The sequence below is a fragment of the Polistes dominula genome, unplaced genomic scaffold (assembly GCF_049000335.1).
Source record: "Polistes dominula isolate Pdom_NZ unplaced genomic scaffold, Pdom_raw_medaka contig_78, whole genome shotgun sequence".
Taxonomy (NCBI): domain Eukaryota; kingdom Metazoa; phylum Arthropoda; class Insecta; order Hymenoptera; family Vespidae; genus Polistes; species Polistes dominula.
Genome location: NW_028301042.1, coordinates 1,532,327 through 1,557,954, shown reverse-complemented (window position 1 = coordinate 1,557,954; position 25,628 = coordinate 1,532,327). Strand labels below are relative to the sequence as shown.

Sequence of the window (25,628 nt, the reverse complement as noted above, 5' to 3'; positions counted from 1 at the left end):
AACAAAAACATTTTAATCCTTTAGCATTATTTTCTATGATACCGCATTTGTTACACCAATTATAATATTTACGAAGAATTCTAACCTATAAAACTTTATTTCTAAAATCAATTCAAATGTTTCAATTAAAAATGAAAAATTGCGTTAAGGGTTAGAGACAAAGTTGTTTGCAATCTTACTCTTGAAAGTTAAAGTACCAAAAAGATATATTGAAAATCATTTAGAAAATCGATTAAACAAGATAGAAAAGAAAAAAAAAGGATTGCATACAGTATTTAGAATAAAGAAAAAAGTTCTTATCCACGTTAACGAGGGTAAAACGAGGAAAAGAAGCAAATAATCAAAGAAAAAGTTAAACGAGTAGGAAGAAAAATATAATGTATGGTAGATATCTACCCCCACTCCACTTATTGCTTGCCCCCCACTCTACTTATTGCTTCCCCCACCACTCTGACAACATTTGTTCGCCTATCCTTCGTATCTGGCGCACGAGAATTCTCGATTAATCGCTCGTAATATCGTACATCTTATTTCACCGACGTAAAACTTCTCCCCGCCGCCCGTTCCTCCAACAGGAGCCCCTTTCGCCACTGTCCTCCTCCCTCACCCTCTTCCCACCTTTCCCTACGAAACCCTCGATACTCATCGTATTCCACGTCTTTCTGTGTTTCCATCTTCTCGCATAGTACGAACGATTTATGATCGCGACGATAAAAAATACAAAAGAAAGAAGAAACGTTTCGCGAGAGCAAACTTTTCTCCTCCTCCTCCTCCTCCTCCTCCTCCTTCATCGTCACCCATTCCCTGTTCCCTTGTACTCCTCATCATACCATCTTTTCGTAGTCGTTTCGATCGTAGAAGATGGTATTCGTTTGTAAAGCCATTATCGATATCGGCAACTGTCTCTCTCAAAAAAAAAAATGATAAAAGAAAAGAAACATTCAACGTTAATGCCGATGAAGAGTCGAATAATCGTTTCTACTTCCTTTCCTTTCCAACTTGTCTTCCTTTATTTCTTTCTTTCTTTTTACTATTTTTATATTCTTTAAACGTCTTCCGAGAGGATAATCTTTTATGCGAATCAAAAGCTAATGATTTTTCGTTGGAAAACTATCGAAGCAAAATGCTTATCAATATCAAAACAAAAGAAGAAGAAAAAGAAGACAAAGAAATTTCCGAAGAAAATATTTCGTCGTTGATTTGTTTAAACAATAAAATAATAATTATTTAAATAAATTCAAATTCATTTTTTTTTTTGGTACTTGTTCAAGAGAGTGCAAGAATTATCAAGAAAAAAAGTATGGAAGAAAAGTGTAATAAAAGGTTAAACGCGTGACGTACGAATCGAAAGTAACGTGTATGGGGTTAAAGAAAGGGTGAATGATGGGTTGAGGGCGGGAGGAGGAGGGGTGATAAGGGATGGAAATAGAGTGGAAAGGGTGGATATGGTTTGGTAGAAGAAGAACAGGAGGTAAAGGGGTTTGGGAAGTCTTTTTATCGATTTTATCCGCGTTTTAAATTATTACCCGCTCATTGTAACCAACCCTACACACCCCTCCCACCAACTGCCTCCTCCTCCTCCTCCTCCCACGTTAAACTACCCCCTCCTACCCCTTTTCTCGATATCTCATCCCTCATCATACCATCTAGCGTGCCTTTCGTACGTGGGCTATATGGGAGGAAGAAGGGTTCGGCCATGGTGAACTGGAAGGGTTAAGGGTGGGTTCTGAACTTTGGTTCGGTTTTTTGTTTCGATATTCGTGCCACGAAAAGAAGAAAGGTTTGGGAAGGAAAGAGGAAAATGGGGGAGATCGGAACATGATGCTTGTATTGACAAAAAAAAAAAATAATTATAATAAGAGAGATGGAATGATCAATGGATATCATTGATTGGTTTATTACATTTAAATAAATAATTGGATGTATAAATAATCTTTTTTTGTTTATCAAAATGTTTATTAATAATTATAATGATAATTAATTGAATTAGAAATAAATTGATCTTAACGTTCGTTTAAATAATTGTGTTAAAATTATTTATAATTATTAATAATAATGTTTTTATTATATTGGTTTAATAAAAATTATATTTCTTCATGTTAATATCTTCTTCATTAAGATTTTTAATTAGCATAATTAATAATTACGTATAATAACGAAATAATATATATATATATATATATATATCATTTAATCGGATTATTATAAAAATCGTATTTTTTTTTGATACGACATTTAAAATTAGAAAGTAAATATGACGAATCATTAAGTTAAGAATCTAGTTTAATATAATAGGGGTGGTTTTTTTTTAAAAATTAGATCGATTGGTATAACACGTTCGGTGTAACGATTGCACGTGTCCATAGGTACCTTTTGTTATAAATAAACGTGAGCGGAAAAGCATTAGGTTCGATCGTGAATTGTAGTTAGGGTTACGTAGAAAAAGAAAGAAGAAGAGAAAAATATATCAAGAATACGAGAATGGAATAGTAAAAGGAAAAAAAAAAAAGAAAAAAAAGAAGAGAAAGGGGGAGAAAGAAATGGAAAGAAAAAAGGGAGAAAGGGATATAACGTATCGCTTGGAATCTATTTAAAAAGGCAAATATGAGTGATCGATGAATGGTCAAGAGACTATCGCAATTTCTAAGCAACGATCGTCATAACAGCCTCGAAAGTTTAATATCGAACGTATAAAGGGGTTGGTTAGTTGGTTGGTTGGTTGGTTGATTTGAAAACGCCTTCGTGTTACCTCGAATATTCGCATCTATAAGAAACGTCTCAAAAAGAAAGAAATAGAAAGAGTTAGATTAAAAATAAAAGAGATGAACGATGATAGGGTTAATAAATAGTGATAAGGGTTGAAGAAGCAAGAAAGGAAGGAAGGAATGAAGGAAGGAAATATCTGGTTTTTCTTTATAAGAGACAGAAACCTTTTTACTTTGAAAAGGTTGGACATTTCTAAAGCTTACAGTTAGAAGAAGACACTGCCAATGGTTTTCAATGAGTCAAATTAGGAAATGGGTTTCATAGAATCAAAGGATAAAATCAAGTATTACCACCACCACTACCACAGGTTAATTATTTTATCGATCATTCGTTACATCTATTACTATCCAAAAAATGACATAATTTTAATCAACATTATACAAAGAAAGAAAAAAAGACAAAATTATACGATAGTTCTTTGACGAGATCACATTAACGATTGCAACTAACGGAGAAGGGGATGAATATTACGAAAAAATTAATATATATAGACAAAAAATATAAATCCCTATAAAATCTTGATTTCACGATCTAGAGCTTGGATTTGGCAATGACCAAACGATAGATAAATCGCGTAGGATGCACGTGGATTCGTGTTAGACTACGCATGCATGCAAGCATGCAAGTAACCATACAAACAGGTAGGTAGATAGATAGATATACTCTATATAGTAAGTTAGATACAGTCAAGGGTGGGGTTAGAGGTTTGGTTAGAGGTTTAGGAGGGAAGGGAAACGATGTGGGTTGTAGGAGGAGTCAGGTACGTGAACGTAGTACGCCTGCTGTTGCTAGTGCTTGCTGCATCATCCGTTGCATTCAACGAGGCGTCATAAGCGTATCTGTCGATCTCTATGGATCGTGGCTTTTCAATCGGAAAAAAAATTTTCCGCGGAAAGGCGCGGAATATAACGAACGTGAACGTACGAACGAATGAACTGAAAAAAGAAAAAAGAAAAATAGAAAAAAAAAAACGATAGAGATGTATACGTAGATTCGGTTTGAAAGTGTACACCGAAGAGAATCCAGAATGAGAAATGAAAGAAGAAATGAGAAAGAGAAAGAGAGAGAGAGAGAAAAAGGGGAAAGGGGGTGGCAAAAAAAAAAGTGAGGGAGAGAAAAATGAGAAGGACTCGACGTAAACGGAGGGATTGAAGGGGAGGGAGATGGAATGGATAGGTACAAGGATGAGAAAGAAGGTTGCCACAGGAGGAAGGTTTAGGTGGGTGTGAGGATAGGGATGATGGTGGTGGTTAGGACAGAAGGTTTGGAAAACACAGAATTCGAATTCGCAACGACGCAATATTCAATACGGACAAAGTTACCTACAAGAGAGAAAGAGAGAGAAACTTGGCATTTTCACGTAGATAAGAGAATGAAAAAGGTGGTGGGGGAGATGATGGGTAGAGGTGGGTCGTTGGTAAGCTGACTCTGGTGGGGATGGAAAATAAGTGATAATGCACCGGCTTTACTTAGCTAATTAGGCTCTCTCTCTCTTTTTTCTCTCTTACTCTTTCGCCAGCTCGTTCTGTCGACCGTAATAGCGTTGAGAAAGAGTGAGATGAAATGATAAAATGAGAAGGATAGAAAAAGAGAGAAAGAGAGAGTGAAAGAGAGAGAGAAAGGAAAAAGTGTAGTAAAGGAAAAAGGGATATAAAATATAGAAAGGGAAAGAGAAAGATAGTAGTCACTTCTGTCTGTTCATCCTCCACCATCCACCTTCATCCTGATCCTTTACTCCCTTCACCCCTCCAACCCAACCTGTAGTTCACCTCTTCCTCCGATTTCTCTTCTTCATCCTCTTCTTGTTCGTGCTTTTCTGGCTTCCTCCTGTTCTAACTCTCATCATCATACACCACCCTTCTTCATCCTCGTCGTCGTTTGCCGCGTCGCCCTTTGGCCAAGCAGCAACCCTTCCTACTTTCCTTCCTTTCTTCCTTTCTCTGTCTTTCTTTTTCTATCTTTTTCTATCCCTTTGCCCACGCGACTGACGGCCCGGGTATTAATTCATTTAGATATTATTTTCTGCGAGGCCGTAGACAGGAGAAAGGGAGGAGTAGGTGGAGATGGAGGAGGAGGAGGAGGAGGAGGCATTAACATTCTCAATCAGATTAATTAAATTATTTTTCCTCGTTCGCAATGCTCAACGGGGCGTTAGAGTTTTCCCTGAGAGTTGGATAGGTGGAACAAGAGAGAGAGAAAGAAAGAAAGAAAGAAGAGAAGAGAAGAGAAGAGAATGAGGTGGAAAAAAAGGGGAGAGGGAGGATGAAGTGAAACGTTGGTTGGTTGATTCGTTGGTTGTTTTCCATAGGTTACTAACGCGTTAACGTCAAAGTATTATATATGATTAAGGTGTATTTTTCCAGAATGTTTTGTCTCTTTCTATCTTTATCATATCGTTTCAACCACCCCCCCCCAACCCTTTTTGTACAATCACACTAAGAGAAATATAATATAATTTTTATATTAGTATTCTATGCAGTAATTTTTGAATACACACTGGAAATTGATCAAACTAAGTACAAGTTCCATATTTTTATTTTATATGGTGAAAAAAAAGAAATGTGTCAGAGATAAAATTTGTAGAATGATTCGGTGATACGATGATAGAAAAAAGATTCGAAAGTACGAATAGGAGACTTGCAGAAAGAGAGAAAGATAGAGAGAGAGAGAGAGTGAGACTGGAAAAAGGGATGAAACGTAAAAGAGAATGAAAGAGAGAGAAAGATGATGATGGTAGTGTAGTAGTAGTGGTTGGAATGAGTGTAACGGAACGACGAGCAAGAAGGGGTTAATGCAAAGGTCCAGGATAATTACCCACATGGCTGGCAATGCGTATTTCACTTTGATCAAGTCTGTGTTTTTCTTCGCTTGCCTATCAGTACCCCTCTCTCTCTCTCTCTCTCTTTATTTCTTTCTCTTTTTCTTTTACACGATCAACCGACCCGCCTCTATTTCTCTCTCTCTCTCTCTCTCTCAAACTCACTCACATATACACACACACACTTACTGTTAATCTGTCTGTCTGTATGGTGTACCGTTTATCCTTTTCTATCTTCATCTTTCGTTCCTTTCTTTCTATCGTTCCTTCCTTCCTTCTTTCCATCCTACTCTACTCCTGTTCCTTTCTACCCTTACATCATCATCGTTTGGACTGATGGGTAGGTAACCGGCTTTTGTCTTTTCCCCGAGACGTTTTAATTATTTTAAACTCCCGTACCTCTTGCTAGGGTCTAATTTTGCAAGGTGCGCGTACGTTTCACGGTCAAAAGCAAATTCACGCAAAAAGAATGAGAAAGACAGAGAATAGGAGAGGGTAGGAGAGAGACGTATACATAAAAAAAAAAAAAAAACAGAAAAAAAATAAATAAAATTGAAAGAAAAAAGAAAAAAATGAAACGAATTATTCCGCGTACTTTTCAATGCTCGCGTTACGTTTAATAAAAAAAAAAAAAAAAAAGAAAACATAAAAAAAAAGAAATTAAACAACCAAGCAGCAAAAGCACCGCGCTTACTCTATGAACGATGTAGAAAAAATAAGAAGAAAAAAAAAGAGGATACGAAAAGAAGGAAGAGAAGAAGAAGAAGAAGAAGGAAGGAAGATGAAACTTAAGGGAGGGGAGAGAGGAATGAAAGAGGGGTTGTTCTTCAGGAAATACGAGAACGGTAAGGCTAACCACTACTACGTGGGAAATGAAATGAGAATTTCGGACGAGAATGGAATGTGGAAGATCGACGTTCCAACGAAATCCAATGAAAAGAAGTTTCTTCGTTCACTGTATTACAAAAGAAAAGAAAAAGAAGTAGAAAAATCAAAGACGCAAAAGATATGCAAACAAAAAAAAAATAGTTCTCTACGAACATTTTGAGAAAGAATAGGGGAAAAAAAAGTAAACTAAAAAAATTGTCAACCAACAATATATAATATAATAATTGTGTGGTGGTTTTTGTTGCAAATTTTTTGTTTTTTTTTCACGTTGATATTTTATTTGATTTTATTTTATTTCTTTTATTTAATTCTTTCTTTCACTTGGTAATTATCGCGCTAGGAGGAGGATGATCGTGCGCGCAGCTGCTTTGACGATACAAATTGAGCTGCCGACAAGAAGGAAGACACGGGGAATTAAATCGACGTCTCTCGCGTTACGACGCCGAATGAGCAACGAGCTCGGCAAGAGGATTACAAATAGAAAGAGATAGAAATATATATATATATATATATATATATATATATATATATATATATATATATATATATATATATTAAAGAGAAGAGAAGAGATGAAAATGTATCAACGTACTCGTTCGAATTCGTTTGCCAGCCATTGGAAATACATTTTGCATCGAGATTAATTAAACTTGCTTCTTTCCGGACCTCGCGATGGATAGCCTATGAATACCTAATTTATTAAGTTCCCAGGTAGAAGAGCACTCACTCTCTTTCTCTTTTACTCTCTTTCTCGTAGGTTGCTAATGATCCACAGGATCCAATTATTTGATTCGTTATCATTACTATTATTAACGAAAGATAAAGGATTATATCCTCTGTGGAACCCTCTCAACTCCACCCCCACTTTTCCTCTAAACCAAACTCCTTCCCTTTACTCCCCCTTTCCCCTGTCTCTCTCTCTCTCTCTCACTCTATGGTGGACTTTATCACCCCGCGTGGAAGAGTAGAAATGCCCGAGGAATACGACAGCGGTAATTAATGCACCGTCGTACAATAAATATCGAATGCGACTCCCATTTCGCGTCGAGGCTTTTCCGTTAAATTCAATTCTGTAACTCGTCGAAAAGAGTAGAAGGTTTGGAGGAAGGGCTAGGGTAAGGTTTAAGGGTGGTGGTGGTGGTGGTGGTGACAGTCAATACCGATATTTACTACTTATCCTTTTCAATTCATTTCTTTTATTTTCTTTATCTTGTTTTCTCTCTCTCTTTTTTTTTATTTTTTTTTTTTTTTATATTTATTTTCATTTCTTTATCTTACCCTGTCTGAAAGGTAACGCGGACTGCAATTGGAAATCGAAGAAACCACGTTGGTGTTTTTCCTACAACACCCTCTCCCTTCCTCCTTCCTTGCCCTTCTCGGCCCTTTTCTTTTTTGTCATTGGATTTCTAATGACGAGGTTTCATTGTTCAAGGATATAATTGAGAAGGGTAATATCGAATATCGATATAGATATATGCAACGTGATTAATCGATTAATTAGATACGAATTTATGAAGTATTATTATTATTATCATTGTCTTATGTATTTGAGATGAATAATGTTTAAGGAAATAATTTAAAAAAAAAAAAAATACAATATGAACAATATCATTGATTGCAAATAATATAAATAGCGTCGTTATTTATATTATTATATATATGGCACCAACGTGGAGTCATCGGACATCATAGTGTTAACATTATTTGTTCATTCTAATGAAATAATAAACATTTCTTGAAAAAAGGGAATCAAATGATGCATGTGAAAAAATGAAGAAATTCGAGACAGTTATGCGATTATTCCACGTTAAAATAAAAGACTAACAACCCCCAACCCCCTCTTTCACCCACCCCATTCGTTATACTTCGTTTCTTCATTTAGATCCATCGACAAAAGGGCACATTCCCCTTCTCGTACGGTTAAGGGTCTGATCACGACACGCGATTTTTACATATACGAGTAGAATGCGTGGGTGGTGTCTACTTCTTTAGATGTATATGTGCATATGTGAGATAGAAAGAGAGAGAGAGAGAAAGCATCGTTCAAAGCAGCCTTGTTCGCAAATAATGGCACGTACGTCATTGTTCTAATTATTCGTCCATACGATTAACGTTTATTTTCCACTGTCCAACTATTAAAACGTATGCGTGCATGTGACAAACTCATACGAGTTCAGAGAAAAAGAAGAAGAAGAAGAAGAAGAAGAAGAAGAAGAAGAGGAGAAGGATGAGGATGAGAATTAAATGGGGTGGAAGTATGGACTCTCACGAGGTTCTCCTATAAAACAGAAGAAGAGGACGGAAAAAGGTAGCATAAAAAAAAAAACAAAAAAGGGAAACGAAAAACAAGTCGTGTGTTTGCCAATGAAGAAGAAGAACAAGAAGAAGAAGAAGCAGAAGAAGAAGAAGCAGAAGAAGGGCTCTCTAATCGTACGAGAAAGAGTGACACAAAGAAATAAAGAAAGAAAGAAAGAGGAAGAAGAGAAAAGAACGAAACCTTGGGGGGTAGGAAGAGTAGTAGTAGCAGCAGCAGCAGCAGCAGCAGCAGAAACAGCAGCTTCATTCCTACACTAACACATGTTTCTTTATTTGTATTAGTGAGACTACCGTTTATGTGCTCTCGTAAAACGTACGTACAGAGAACGAATGAACGGACGGATAGACAGAAAGACAGACAGACAGACAGACAGACGCGTAGGACTCATTTACACATGCATATACATATACAAATATAAAATCCATGTAGATGAGAAGAAGAGATGAGGAGAGGCTGTTAGAGAGTGCTATACAAGCTGGGATACAAAGCGTGTCAGCCGGATACAATGCCCGCCATCTGACGCTCAATTAACGAGTTAATGCGGTACCGTTGATAATTAAACAAATACACAGGACTCTCTTTCTCTCTCTATCTTCCTATTTCTTCCTTTTTTTATTATTATTTCTTTTCTTTCTTTCTTTCTTTCTTCCTTCTTTTTTTTTTTTTTCATCGTCAGCATTCCCTTTCCAACTAAACCCACCAACGTAGTCGGACACCGTAGTTTGTTCTTTCTCTTTCTATTTCTTTCTTTTTCTCTTTCTTTCTTTCTTTCTTTCTTTCTCTCTCTTTCTTTTGCATGCAACAAACACACCCTCAACCCTTGAACCCTTCAACCTCATCCCCTTATGACCATCACCCTAACGACGCGATAACGTGGCACACGTTCCGCGTGGAATCTTTCATCCACTCTTATTTGCTCTTCTCTTTTTCTTCATTCTTTCTTTCTTTCTTTCTTTCTTTCTTCTTCTACTTCTACTTCTCGTTGTAATCCTTTTTTCTAATAAGAGAAAGAGAGAAAGAGAATATCATCTTCTTTCTCTCTCTTTTCTTATTCTTGTCCAAAGTAAGACACAGGTAAATAAAAAAAAAAAAAACCATTGTCCCATGCGATTATTTTATTATGCCTCCATGTTAGACCGGAAGCGGATGTGTGAAACGAATATATGCATCACCCCTCCCCCACTGTTTCTACACCTTACCCCCTCCTAAACCACTCCCCACTCTCGCGAAATAGATGAGACGATGATGGTTTCAGTAATGGTGTTTGTATTGGTTGGTGCTAGTGGTGGTAATGAGTGTTGGTTGTGTTCCTATTTCGCGTAAGATTGAGAGAAATAAAGAATTCAATAAAGAATGAAAGATTCGAAATTCGAAAGAACTAGCAAGCGGACGTTCCGTATCCGTTCATAATGGGGGACACTGGAATGCGGCGTTATATTCACGTTCGGCATTGTTTTTGATCACGTTCATTCATTATGCTTTTATAATATATTATACTTAACCCCCATGAGATTATTTCTTTGATATTTCAAATGAAAAATAAAAAGAAAATTGTCTGTAAAGCTTACAGGGATAGTTGTTTTAATTCTAATTGAAATATTATGGTTTATTATTTATTTAATTATAGTATTTATCTTATGATACTTTTGATAACAAATAAATCATTCAATGTTTTAAAAACGATTGATTCAATTATTAAAATATTAAATTAAATTAATAAATTATTAAATTATTAAATTAAAAGGTTGAATTTTGTATAATCAAATCTGTGAACAAAAAATCAAAGTTTATGTAATGATGTTGCAGTAAAAAATAATTATTATAATAATTAAGATAAACATTATCAAACGTGATGAATTTATTTAATTGCTGTTCGATAATTTTTCTAAAATAAAACAATGGCTAATATAATGCTGCAGATATTTTGTCTAAAATCAATAAAAAAGAAATAATAAATAAAACATGCAAATGTTATTTAAAAATATTATACGTAAATAAGTAATCGTAGAAGTTTGTAGACTTAACAAATGTTTTGTCTTAATCCTATCGCATATGCTTATCAGTTTCGATACACTTTATAATACTTTGACTCATAATCTAACAGGAAATACAATATCAATAATAATAAAACACAACCCTCCTCCCCCGTTTGATAAATTATAAAATCACGTACTTACTATTTCAATTAGAATTAAGCCTTCATCTTCTAATTCCGTAAAACTAGTTGACAATTTATTTTAACCAAAGAAAATATCTTTCTTCTTTTAAAGACACCGAACAACTAACGATCAATCGTCCTCACGTACACTTTCAATGTTTACTGTTAATAAATACAAACATTTTCGTAACCTTTAACAGAAACGTTTTTAACGTTACTACTGACAGAATTCAATGAAAATACATATTATATCTTCTTTCTACGAGAAATGAAAAAAAAAACAAAACACATTCTTTTATTATAAACAAACTATTTAATCAAATATAGGTCACCAAAAGAAGAACACATTTAAACTTTCAATTTGTATTTTATCCAACGATAAATATGATTCGCACATATAAAGTATTTAAATCGAAAAGATTGAAGCTTAAATAAAAGGGATGAGTAAGGCGAAAAAAGGGATGATTTAAATTTCTGTGAGGTGTGATTTTCAAGTGAGGTGATTGAGAGGTGAGATGCATTTTGTTTTGTTGAAAAATCTGGAAAGGTAGAAAAGGATGAAAAGGGAAATAGAAAAAGAACGAAAAGTGCGAGATGGTTATGGGGAGGGGACGGGAGGGGGGAGTGTTGAGAATATTCAGTGGGGGAATGGGGATTGAGGAGGGGTTAGGAAAGGAGAGGAAAGAGTAACGGAAAACCACTGACGGCGTCAAGTGCAACGCTGACCCCGACACCTCGCTTGTCAAATTCCTATTTACTGACCGACCAAAATGACCAAACCCAAACGAAACGATACGAAACGAAACGAAACGAAACGAAACGAGACGAAACGAAAAGCGTATACCGACGCGATTTTCGTGTGCAGTCCCCGACGACAGCCAATCATACGTGTTGCCTAACCCAGGGTGGCCCCTTCGACGTTTTTCCAAGCCCCTCGGATTTATTTATTCCGTATGGAAAATTGTACGTTTATTCAACACACTTTCTCATACTACTATTACCCTGTAAAATCAGCTACTAGTAACTCTTACATTTTAAAAATATTTTTTCAATATTTCTACCCTAATTCGTGCAACCCCTTATCGAATATCTGCTTCATCTTTGTAGTTTGATATTTGTCTTTGATTTTTGTTTTTTATTTTCTCCACGACAACTTTCAACTTCATTTGACGATGAAACCGGTTCAAAAGTAATACTAGTGACTAAATAAAAATATAGGAAAATAAGGGTTGAACAAAAAGTTTTGGTTAAATGTGATATGAGATTTTGCAACAGATCGAAGTTCGGCGAGTATTAAACGTTTCACTGTTGGTTCTGGTAAAAAATATATATATATATACATATATATATCGAAATAATACGTGATACGTACTTTTGCACCGTTGTGGGCTGAAGGGACGGGGGATCCGTTGGAAAATGGGGGGAGGGTGGTTGGCATTGTTTAACATTCCATCTCCATTTACACGAACCACACACACCCGACGTCCCTCCAATTATAGGGTTTTTTTCAAACGGGGCTCTTTCACGCATGCCGATCGCGTTTCACCCCCTCTCACCCTCCGGAGAAAAAGGAAAAAAAGGAGAACAAAAATTACGGGAAAAAAAAGAAAAATAAAGAGAGGAACAGAGAAAGAAGATAATGCTTCGAATTCGATAGCTTTTATCGAAAGCTTTATATACCTGTTCTAACACACACACACACACACACATATACATACATACACACGGTCTAGTTCTCGCGGTTTTTTCCCTAGGCAGATTAATTTGTTGACTTTATAATCGTCCGTTCACGATCATAAATCCGTTTTTAATGAAAGAGTAAGAGAGAAAGAGAGAGAGAAAGAGAGAGAGAGAGAGAGAGAGAGAGAGAAAGTGCTCAATAATTTTCATCTCTTGCACTAATTCTCATAAAAATATTATAAATGACATGATTTTCGTTTCCATTACTATTTCTATAATAATTATTATTATTATTATTAATATTGTTTGGTATTTTCTCATTACGTTGTAGTCTTGAACAATATCAACAGGTATTTTCAAGTCTTTTTTTCCAAATTATGATTATACTGACACCATACATGTTTGTTTTTAATTATATAAATACACGTATTTGAAATATTCAATTTATAAAATAATTTATGAAACTTCTGTGATTTTTGATCATTGTTCTAAAAAATTATGAAGTATCTTTAAGATGTATATTTTTATTCACATACTTACTTATATGTATATAATACGTCAAGGAAGAAATATGAGATTGAAATTATACGAGAATCATCATACACTCAGCACTCTATAACGTTTTCAAGTTAAATTATTTAACCTTTTTCTATTCATAACTTGCCTAACACTGTAACCGATATTAAAATAAACTCAATTTATCGTAATCTTATTCTTTTTTTTATATATTTTTATTTTTATTTTTAAATATAATTAAAACAATCTTATTTATTAATTATCTTTGAAAATGATGAAAAAGACAGTTAACAAAATTATTAAACCTAATACGATATGTTTTTTGTTGTTGTTGAAACTTCCCATTCAAGTTCTTATCATTAATACACACATACACATCATTTGTAGATTATCTAAATTATCTTTTGATTTATTTATTTACTTTTTTTCTTATTATACTTAAAAAGATAAGTGATCATCTTAAAAAGAAGTTGTGCTAATCGTTAAAGGAGTATTGCGCGTCTGTTAGAAAATACGAAGAAGAACAAAATATCCCGTACGGTTTACGAGAAGTGCGTCTGGCGAGGTCTCTCACAGAGACCCTAAAGAAAGGTCGGCTTGAAACATCTGTTTGACATCCCTGTTTGTCAAGGCGTGACTCGGCACTTGCCGGCTTTACCCGACTAGCCAAAGACGAATACTATGTGTTCCTATACAAAAGCGATCGACTGTGCCAGACGAAGATTCAACGATGACGACTAACACGATCTTCTCAACTTTCTTCACACACACACAAACACACACATAAATACATTGACTCATTCCTTCGATCCCTTCATCAAACGATCGATCTATGAACTAGCAACTCTTCTTATTCTTTTACCCATAAACCATTCGAATTCGATTGACTGTGATAATCGTAAACAAAGTATTTTTCAACCCCTAACATTTTTTTTTCTTTCATTTTTTTTTTTCTACAGAAATTCATCCAATTGTAATAGACAGATGCACGAAATAACAAGGAAGTTATTTTTATATTACATTTTGTCATAAATTTTTGTAATTTTGTTTCTTTTTTATTTGAAATAGAATATTAAAAGTGAATTAAATGAATATTGAATGATATCGAATCGAATCGATTATTGGATTGAATCGAGTGTATAATTGGGTATGGATAAACGGTGCTAGTCAGTGAGAGAAGAAAATGGTATGAAGTAGAATGGTAGGAGGAGGGTTCTAAAAGGTAAAGCTTTCGGTTTATAGGGTATCCTAGTTCAATACCATTGTGACACAATACCGAGACGTTCCTTTGTACTACTACTACTACTACAACTACACACATAGCAGCACATAGTGTTCTAGTAGAAGGCAAGGCAAAGTTTCCGTGTTCGGAAGCACGTGGATCACTTGTTGCTGGTTCTACGTGCAGTTAATTTTCCCCGTTCGATTTAACCAATGATTATTTCTAGGTTAGAATATGATAATAATAATAATAATTGTAATAGAAAAATCAACGATATAATAATTGAAATAATTATTTTATATTGTGCATTGAATTTTTTAAAAGTATATTAACACTTTAATGTGTCGCTCACACAACATGTGTGACCATAACCAGAACACACATACACACATTGACTGTTATTTTATTTATAACTTAATATATAAAATTAAATTTGTTGTTTTTTTGTTTTATGTTAATTTTTACGTGAAAAATATTACTAGGTCCCTGACGACGTTTGACTGGGTACACGTGCGACCATTAAAGTGTCAAGTACGTTAAATGTATTATAATTCATTCGTTCATTTTTCTATCATTGATTATTGATGTCATTTTGAAAAACTTACACACGATTCTAGACACATTTCCGTTGATGTCACGTTAGGAACTTCTCATTGGACGTTTTTTTTTTTTGCTCGACACACATAGTTCACTTCAATCTGTTGCACACGTGACGATTTAATACACATACACTTATACATAAGTCAAATACGCGAACATCCGATCCAATTATACATTTCTGAGATCATCGATGCGAGAATATTCTCCTTCAAGGCAAATTCTTTTTCTTAGTCAGAAAATATATTTTTTTTTATCATTAGAAATAATTCCAGACAAGGGAACATGGTGACACTCGATAGTCAAACGTGGTATCCATTTTCTTATTTTACGAGTTAGGTTAAAGATCATTCGAAATAATGAAAGGAACAACGGAATTGGAAACATTCAATGCTTCATATTTTTCACAGATGTTTTTAATTTTTGTAATTGTACGTGATAAGTTGGAAAATATTTCAATCAATTTATGAAAAATTAAATGGAAGAAACAATGGAATTGACATTTGATGTTACATGCTTTCAAACGTGGTTTCCATTTTGGTATTCTACGGGTTAGGTTAGAAAATACTCGAAATAATGGAAGGAACAACGGAATTGGAAACATGCAATGCTTCCAATTTTTCACAAATGTTTTCAATTTTTTAATTCTACGAGATAGATTAGCAAATACTTCAATCATTTTACAAAAAATAAAATAGAAGGAACAACGGAATCAGAAAAATTCGATGCTTCATACTTACGCACATGTTTTTTATTTTGTAAATCCACAAAATAGGTTAGAAAATATTTCGATTAATTTTCAAAATGTTAGATGAGAGGAACAACGGAACTTGAGACACTTGATATACTTTCACATGTACTATTAACATCAATATTGTAACTAAACGATACTTGTTTAAAAAAATATCAATAAAATGAATAAATTGATATTTTTAGAATGAAAGAAAGAAAGTAAGGTAAGTTAGAAGGGAAAAGAGAAGAGGATGAAGTGTATCGAGTGCACGTGGTGTTTGAATTAGTCGATATGAGTCTTGTGTCGTTACACGTCTAAACCATTTCCTCTCCGTATCTTTTTTCTTCCCTTAGAGAAAGAGAGAGAGAAAGAGAGAGAAACAGAGAAAGAGAGAGAAAGACTGACTTTTTTTTCATGCGGCGCTTCTTTCTCTTCCTTTCTTTCTCTTCTCTTCGAAAATAAGAAAGAGACAGAAGAAATAGTAGGATGAAGGAAAGATGAGTCTGTATATGTGTATGTGTGTGTGTGTGTGCGTAAGTACCATGAGTGTGTGGAAGAATTCTCGTGGAAGCTAAAAATATATTTTTATGGAGCCCCCGCTGCGATCCCACGGGGAAAGAGAAAGAAAGAAAGAAAGAAAGAAAGAAAGAAAAAAAGGAAAAAGTGAATAAAAAAAAAAAAAAGTAAGAAAGAAAGAGATAGATAGATTAACCGTGTGGCTTCTGTATGTTTTGATGGTTTCGATGCGTTACCCCCATCGGGTTGGTTAGAATCGTCAACCGGACGGAAGTCGGCGGCTATTAATGACAAGATATGTGTAATATTTCCGCCGGTATACTCTCAAATCGACTTATACAAAGGGACCTAAACATACTAATACAGTAACATACGTTCGTACATATATATATATGCATATACATAAATATATAAACTAGATCCTCTTCTTCCCTCCACTCAATTCTACGAGGAGGTCCTTTTACTTTCTACCGAGCATAAATCTTACACGAAATGGCCAAGTAGGTCTTGAAATATTTTTCTTATATATATATTTGTATATTTATGTATGTATGTATATTAACGATTTATTCCTATACACTTTTGAGCCTTTAATCTTTTCAGATTTGTTTCTAAAATATAAAAGCAAGTTTTAGTTTCATTCCAATTGTCAATAATTAATTTATAAACTTAGTTCAATTTATAAATATTATTTAATATATTAATTAATATATTTTAAATATATATATATAAATATAATAATTAATTAATATAGTTTAAATAATAAATATATTAATTAAAATATCTTCAATTATTGACAGTTATTTGATATATTATTAAATAAAATTGAAAGATACAAATTTCATCCTTATATAAGAAATTTAACGATAACCAAAAAAATGTATTTTATCCTTGACACACATATTGGTCATTGATTTAATTTAAACATTATCTTTAACTCATTCTCGTGAAATCTAATTTTAGTTTAAATCCTAAATGTCAATAATGAATCAAATTCTTACATTACATCATTTATATAAAGATTCTAAAAAAAAAAGAGAAATAAAAGTAAAGTAACACATAAGTATAAAAAGGTTTAAACAATAATCGTAAATTTATTGATCGTTTAACAATAATCCTTCGAATAAAGTTTTACGAGATGCGATATCAGAAAATAATCGATAGCAAATTTCTACGAAAACCGTCGTAGTCGTTTCAATCTTATCCGAACATTCGGTCAGATATCAAGTAGAAATACTATACACACATACGAATACATAAACACACATTTACACACACAAACATAATGTGTAATGTTCTGTGATACAAGAAGAATAGAAAAAAAAAAAAAACCGATGCACGATCGGCTGATCTCGCATAACACGTCTACATTAACGTGTATAAAGGTAAGTGGAATCTGAACGACATATGTGTGCATGTGTGCATGCATGTATATTATAAGTATACAGTCAATACTTGTATAAAGTCAATACAAACACGTATACACCAACCAACACATTTACAAAGAGAAAGAAAGTGGGAGTAAAACGTAGGAAACACATACACCAAAATTATATCATCTACACATATATACAGAAGCCACGAAGCGCTAGAGCACCGCGAGAGATAAACGTATCGAGATAAAACCAAGCAATACGATTGGTCGAAACTTGCACTAGCTCTTTCTCTCCCCCCCTCCTTAACTAGTACTTCAACCTCCCACTTCTTCTCCCACCAACTACCACCCACTAACCCACCCACAATCTACGATACAATCCTGACTGTGATCTCGCACACATATTAAAACTGGCACGTAAGAATTTCGAGTATTGTAAAAGAAGCTCGCGTATTTACTACACACATATATATATATATACATCGTTAAATGCGTTTGCAGAAACGACGTGATCGCTTTACCAAAGAGAGTAAAATATAGGAAGAAGTGGGAGGAAGAAAGAAAGAAAGAAGAGTGGTGGTGGGAGGGGGATGACTGAGGGAAAGACTTGGGGTAGGGTTGAAAGAGTAAAAAAGAAATCGAGATCTAAGCTAAGACAAAGAAACACGACCCAATTTCCCCCACCTTACCCATATCTCGATCATCTTCATCGTAATACACGCTTCCGATCTTGCTACTCGTTTTCTTCAACCTCACTCCATCTCTGTTTCTTTCCGAAGGAGGGAATGTATGTGAATGTATGTGTGTTAGTAAAGGACTCGATCCGTGGTCCTGGAGTTCGATGCCACACGGTGTGTTGGAAAAGGAAGGGGAATTGCAGAAGAACAAGTAGTAGTAGTAGTAGTAAGAATGAGTATGAGAGAGAGAGAGAGAGAGAGAGAGAGAAAGGAACGGACACACGGTATAAACGAGGGACCAGTTAGAGAGAAAAAGAGAGAGAGAGAGAAAGAGAGAGAAAGAGTAAACGAGTATCGCTGGTACCGCCCCCTTTTTTAAACCACGCCTACCCTCGATATAATATTATATCCACCTCTCTCATTCTCTATCTTTTTTCCTACCCTTACTTCTCTTCTTTTCATCTGCACACTAACATATATATATATTTATATGTATACGTATATGTGGTTTTAGAAAAAGATAGAGAGAGATTAAGATACATATGTGATACAATACATTTATAAGTTTTATATGTTTCTCTTACTCATTCAAACGTTTGCCAAGTTAATATATTATATGTGTGTGCGTGTGTATGTGTTAAATTAACGATGGATAAGTTTTATATGGGACAAGCAAATCACCGAAGAAATAGATAATACATAGCACGATTTGTCATAATATACTCTCTTATACTGTTAAACATATACTTTCATAGTAGTTTGATATATTCTTATACAGTTTACACATATACTATCTTAGGTTCTTTTTATATACACATACTCTTATATACGAATTAGATATATTCTTTATAGACTGAGAGTATGGTTGTGTTGAGATTTACATATACTACTGTACGATCACTTATTTCTATCCTTCTTTTTCTTATACTCTTTCCATCCACTTATTTCTTCACCATTCATCGGTCTTCCTATTTTCTAGCTTTACTATTCTCTAACCTTTCTCTCACGGCCGTCATCCCTCACAAGTATATCCAATAAGTTTCTTTTCAAAAGATATAGAAGAATAGAAATGAATGAGAATGATTTTCTTTTATTATTATATTTTCTTTTATCATGTTCAATCATTTGCTATGCAGTAATTGCATACTGAAGATGGTACGAAACATTTTTTTTTTTTTTATTTAATATAAATAAAATATTAATTTGAATACATTTATTCATTTGTATTAATTAATTATTGAACTTTGTTTTGGGTAATAGTAAAAATTTTGTTAAATTTTACAAAATAATTAGAAACTCGATCCGTTGTTTCACTTGCACTGGTAATTGCAAGATTTTATAAATAAATTATTATTAAAAATAATATATGAATAATATGATTAATATATGTATGAAAAGAGTTATCCAAAAAGTAAAACCAAAACAAAATAAGAAACTTCAAATATATATTTGCAATAAACCTTTTGATTTTCATTGCAGTTGAAAGTATTCGTAAGTTCCTGTCTGGTTTGTGCTAAAAGTATGCATTGACAAGTATCACGAGTTCTCTCGTCGTCGAGACGAGGTACGAAGAATAGGAGTACTCGACGTCGAAAAAAAAAAAAAAAAAGGGTTTGCGTGTTCATCTCTCCAGAAGACGTGTACGCGCGCGCGCGCACACAAGAAAGAAAGAAAGAAAGAAAGAAAGAAAGAAGGAAGGAAAGAAAGAGTGAGAGAAAGGGAAAGAAGCAACTCGATCCGGTTGACGCCGGCGAAGTGCAAGAGGGCGGGCCCTTCGAGGGTAGATTAATACAAGAGTAATCTCGTTTGTTCTCCTGCCACGAGAGCATCGATAAACGTGCTTCTACTTACTTTTCTTTTTTTTTCTCTTTCTGTTTCACTCTTTGAACATTTGCTTACCCAGTAAAAAAAAAAAAGTAAGGAATATACACGTACATATGTAAGTAAATATAAGTAGGTGTAAGTTAAATGATTATCACGTAAAATATTATTAACACTTAAAAGATAACTTGGATAACTTTTGGATGACATTTGTATGAGTAATTTTTGGAAATAAAAAAGAGAAAGAATTAGAACAAAATTTCGCGTACGAGTGATTTAATTTAATGAATGATTAAAGTGAAATTATATATTTAATGAGTTACACAGGAAATGAAGAAGAAAAAAAAATATAAAAATTATTGACATAAATAATGATTAGTGAAAATTCGATAAGACATGAAAAAATGTATAAAAATTATTTGACAAAAATTTCATTCACTTATCTAATAAAAAAAAGTATGCAAATGAATGATAATCACGTTGGAAGTGAATGACTGCAAATGAAATTATTCAACGAGTAACAGAAAAAATGAGTATAACAAATAAAAGTATTATTAAAAATAGATTGCAATGGAAGAGAAAAGGGGATGAAGGGGAGGATAGGGATGATGGGGATGATGTTGACTTTTTGTATGATAAAATTTAGATAATCATCTGTCGATGTTTAGCGAAGTGTAGTCGATTTAAGTTATTGAAATGTGTATGCATCAGTCGATAGATATTCCGTAACGATGCAGCCCCACAGTAACCTGTTGTTTAAGGGTAATTGGAGTGCGTATAGTGAATATGAAAAAGAGAGAGAGAGAGAGAGAGAGAAATCCTGCGTATGATATGTGGAATGTATTGCTATAACGAGAAACTCGTTGAAAAGTTATTTGAATATCAATTGATTTGTATGCACGTTCCTCTCTTAAATGCACACTTAGATATATACACGTATTTAAACTTGTTATATATGTATAATCAAAGAAAAATTCATACACACGCGTGTGTGTATAAAAATAAAAATATATAAATAATACTAATTATAAGAATAAATAAATAAATTAAATACATATTATAAGAATTTTAAGAATATATTATATACCTATACTCTCTTGATATATATATAAGAAGTTAAGTACTTAACCGTCAAAGAGAAGTTTCTTCTGACACTTTTCTCTTTTAAAACTCACACACACAATCTTCAATACCGGGAGCGTAATGAATTACGTAAAACGTTGCCGTGAACAGATGACACCGGTGGTAAGAACGTAAAATTACGCGTTTCCTGTTCGCCGTTGAAGTATTAATATGTCCGCGTATGCGAATATTCTACGCTCAATTGGTCGACTTGATGATCATCAAGAGAAAAAGAAATAAGAATAAAAGGAACAAAGAAAAAAATATAACAAATTTTTTTTTTTTTTTTTGGTGAGGGGAGGTATTTTTCATTCGATCGAAAAAGTTCAACCACAATTTTACATTCCCAATAGATTTTAATACGTATTATACTTATCTTTCTAATTATCGTATATTCGTAATATAACAAAAAATATTCATACGATAAAGAATGAAAGAAAGAAATAATACGAAGTTTGATTTCTCAAGAGAAAACGTAGGATATTGGTATGAATTAATCCACGTTTCTTGTTTAGAAGCACGTCGAAAATGCACGAGTATGTGTAAGTATGTGTTTAACGTGCAGATACATATGTATATAAATGTGTAATACTACTGAACAAAGTATATATATATATATATATTAACTCATACAAATGTGTAATACTTCTGAACGATAAGAGAGTACACACACGCATATGTACACACCTATACAATTATATATACAGTTACTTACATACGAGTAGAAGAGTTAAAAGAGGGTGACGTAGGTAAAAGTGATGTTTACGAAGAACGTGTTTACATTTAGCGTAAGTAGCCGGGCCCTGCGGGGTAAAATACGATCCGTAGGGTGTATATGTGTATATATGTGTGTGTTACCACCCCCTTTGACCGACCTAGGTAACACGTGCGAGTTCACGTTTTTACGTTAAACAAGAAGAAGAAAGAAGAAGAAAACGTACAGGTGGTTGTACGTGCAAACATTCACTTGCAACTACATGGAAACTATCCTTAAGCTACGCAACATGCACGATCAACCACGTGGTAAAACCTTCATCCCTGTTCACCCCTTTTTTCACCCCAAACCCTCTCTTTCTATCTCGTTGAACCCTCTTGCACAGGAGACAAGTGGATAGAAAATCGAACGAGTACCATCACAGCAAATACTATTGCAAATACCACTACTACTAATACCATTGGTATTTTTTCCTCTTTTATCAACGACATCACTAATACCATCTCATATAGTAGCACCATCACCATCGATAACACCATCAAACCAACCAACGGGAGGCTATATTTGCTCGGGACAAACGGAAAACGGAATTCCGTCGTTCAGGAAATGTATCGCATTGATTCACGTTGAGTGTGTGTCGCATTAGCGTAATTATCATGTGTTATCCGTAAATTATCGACGGGGTAACCTAACCTATAAAAAAAGAAAAAAAAACCTTTCTTCATTTTTTAATTAACACAAAGGATCTCATTTAAATTAATAAATAATCATAAATCGATACGAAAATTATTCTTTGTAATTTAATAATTGTAATTTAAAATGGTCGATGAATTGTTTCAATTTCGATCGAATTAATATACCCCAAAAAAGTCATTTTCACATGCAATGAATGTGAAATTATATTAAAAATAATTCTGAATAATTTCAATTGTTTTTTTCTCTCTAAAATTTCAAATAAAATCAAAATAAAAGTATAATACATTGAAGGTTTTTCGCGAATCGGTAACCAAAGATATGCGATCGCGCTTAGGTAATGGCGGAGATGCAGTGAGGCATAGATCCTTTCTGATCTTCGTGGTACAATCACGTGTCAGAATGCAACGAACAACTGGGGCCTCGTTCCGTCTTCCCCCCTCCCCTTCAACCGTTCTAACCCTCCCTCTTTCTAGTTCCCCTTGAACCTCCAACGTCGTATGCAAAACGATTTTTTCAAGTCAAAGAAAAACATATAGCAGATGTTAAAATACTTAAAATATATAAAAATCTTCTTCTGTATTTTTTTTTTTTATATTCTAATAACCTTGTAAATTTGTTAATGATTATTTAAGATGATACATTTCAAATTGAAAATGAATGATTTAAAAAAGTGTACAGTGTCTTGTTAATAAAAAGACGATGAACTTTTTAATCAAGTTGAGGATGAGGGTGAGCTAGGGTGAAGTGGGTTGGTGTAAAGGGGTGTTAGTGAGGATGATGACTGCTTATACTGACGATGATCTATATAAACGTTGAACCGGACGCATATTGCTCGTTAACACACGGCCGAGGATCACTGACGAAGAACGAGCCACGTCCTCCCCTCGATGTTGTGTTGTTCTTTGATATACGCGTGTATTTGCGCGCGTCTCTTTTACAGTAACACGTGCGCGCGCAACGATCCCAACTTCATTTTATTTATTAAAGTAATCTTATTTTATTATCATTATTTTTGTTGTTGTCTAGTTCGTTCAATCTATTCTTATTTTTAACAAAATAATTTAATTGTTAATACAGTAATAAATATTCTAAGAATTAGTAGAACAAGTAAATTGTATTAATCTAAAAAAAAAAAAAAAAACAAACAAAACTCTCTCTCAAAAAAATAACAATCATACAAGCATAGAAAATGAAATAAGAAATTGATGAAAATTTGGTGAGACATTTTTTGACAGATTCTTTTTGTTTTATTTAACACTAGATTGCCCAAGGCAGTCATTTTGACTGTTTTTTATTTTCAATTAGAAAAACAATTATGTATATAATGACACAATTTCTTAGAATTTGGTTTTTATTGTTAATATTTACTAATAACTTGTTGTATAACTGTAAATAATATAAGAAATATTAAAAATTAATTTTAAACAAATTTGTTTACACATTAGTTATTTTTTCACAATGCGAGTCATTTTGACTGTTTTTGGGCAATATAGCTATACAAGAAATCTCGGGCAATCTAGTGTTAAGGGATATAAAAGGGAAAAGAAAGAAATACTTCCGGCGAGTCCTTGACACTAGGGACGACGGTGTCTGAACGTTCGAAACGAATGAGGAACTGGAAGTACAAGTGGGAAAAGCCACTTCAAAGCCACGGGTGCTAATTGGATTTACAACGAGTCAGACCTTTGGGTCTTCCTGGACGAAGTTACGAGTAGCTTAGCTTCTCCGAGGACCAGCTAAGCGTTCCGTGCACTTCTTTTCTTTTCTTTTCTCTTTCTTTATTTCTTTCTTCCATTCTTTCTTTATCGCACCTTCGTGATCCTTTTTGTTCAAAAAAATAAAAAAATAAATAAAAAATACAAAAAAGAAACAGATGAGTTGACTGATAAGTGTGAGCCACTTTGAGAGACGATGAATTTTTTTTTCTGTATTATATTTTTATTATATAAAGTGGTATCATTTTGAAATGGTATCAATCTTACGATTTTAAAAGTACTTAATCAATTTGAGTTCTAATTTTGTCATCCTCATTTAGCAAATAACTTAGAAAACGACCAAAAGGTTTTTCAAATGCCAATCAATTATATTTTTACAAAATTACAAATAAATTAACAAGAAATACCTATCAAATCCTTATAATGATAAAAAAATAATTTTAATTAATAATATCCCCAATAGACATCGAATACCTATTATAAATATTTCAACTGAAACTTTATATAAAACAAAATGACCGTAATATAATTTGAAGTCTAACTTGTCCTAATAAAAATCACGGATAATTTAAGATAACCAATAAAAAGATTTCAAATAATTGACTAAATAAAAATTCGAAAGAAAGAACGAAAGAAAAGAAAAAGATTGAAATGTAGTTGAGCAAGTTTTTTTTTATAAGAAGTATCGTTCGAATGGTAGTTTTCACACGCATTTGGGTTCCGCGACCGTTGAAACGTCAACGTCGTATTTCGAAGCTGTGCCAGAGAGAACATTAAATATTCGTACATTTTGTCTCTCTCTCTCTATCTCTCTTTCTCTTTCTCTTTCTTACAGTAGTATACACCCTTTGGTAGGAAAAAAGCACAAAGGACACGATCCATAAAACACACGGTTAACACGAAGAAGCAAAAGAAACGATTTATTATAAGCTACACACACACACGAAATTTCAACGAACGTAGTAACACGAATACAAACTTATATCACACACACACACATATAGATACATATATATATATATATATATATATATATATATATATATATATATATGCATACATTTATAAATAAAAATGAAACGAAGAACCAGTTTTTGGGGGTCCTATTCTCGTTTCTCTTTCTTTCTTTTCTTTTTTTTTATTATAATACGTTTATATGTGTTAGTATGTGTGTGTGTTCACCGTCAGCATTTGCATAGACACTTTTCGCTTTCCGATCTGCATATCGGGTATCGTAGAAAAAAAAAATTAGGCGTGTTCTAGAAAGGGACACCCTTCTTCTCTAGGTGAACCCTG

General features: G+C 33.6%; 1 protein-coding gene across 5 annotated transcripts in view; it reads right to left on the bottom strand.

The window, feature by feature from the left end:
- cut (homeobox protein, cut) overlaps positions 1-25,628 on the bottom strand; it is a 163,116-nt gene that overhangs the window by 104,015 nt on the left and 33,473 nt on the right. The window contains exon 1 of one of the 5 annotated variants that reach the window (XM_089175042.1): positions 14,971-15,168. The exons of the other annotated variants lie outside the window; for them this stretch is intronic. Coding sequence (XP_089031168.1) covers positions 14,971-14,988 — 18 coding nt within the window. The 5' untranslated portion in view covers positions 14,989-15,168. Of the gene's footprint in view, positions 1-14,970; positions 15,169-25,628 lie in introns of those variants that run through there. 5 annotated transcript variants of the gene reach the window in all.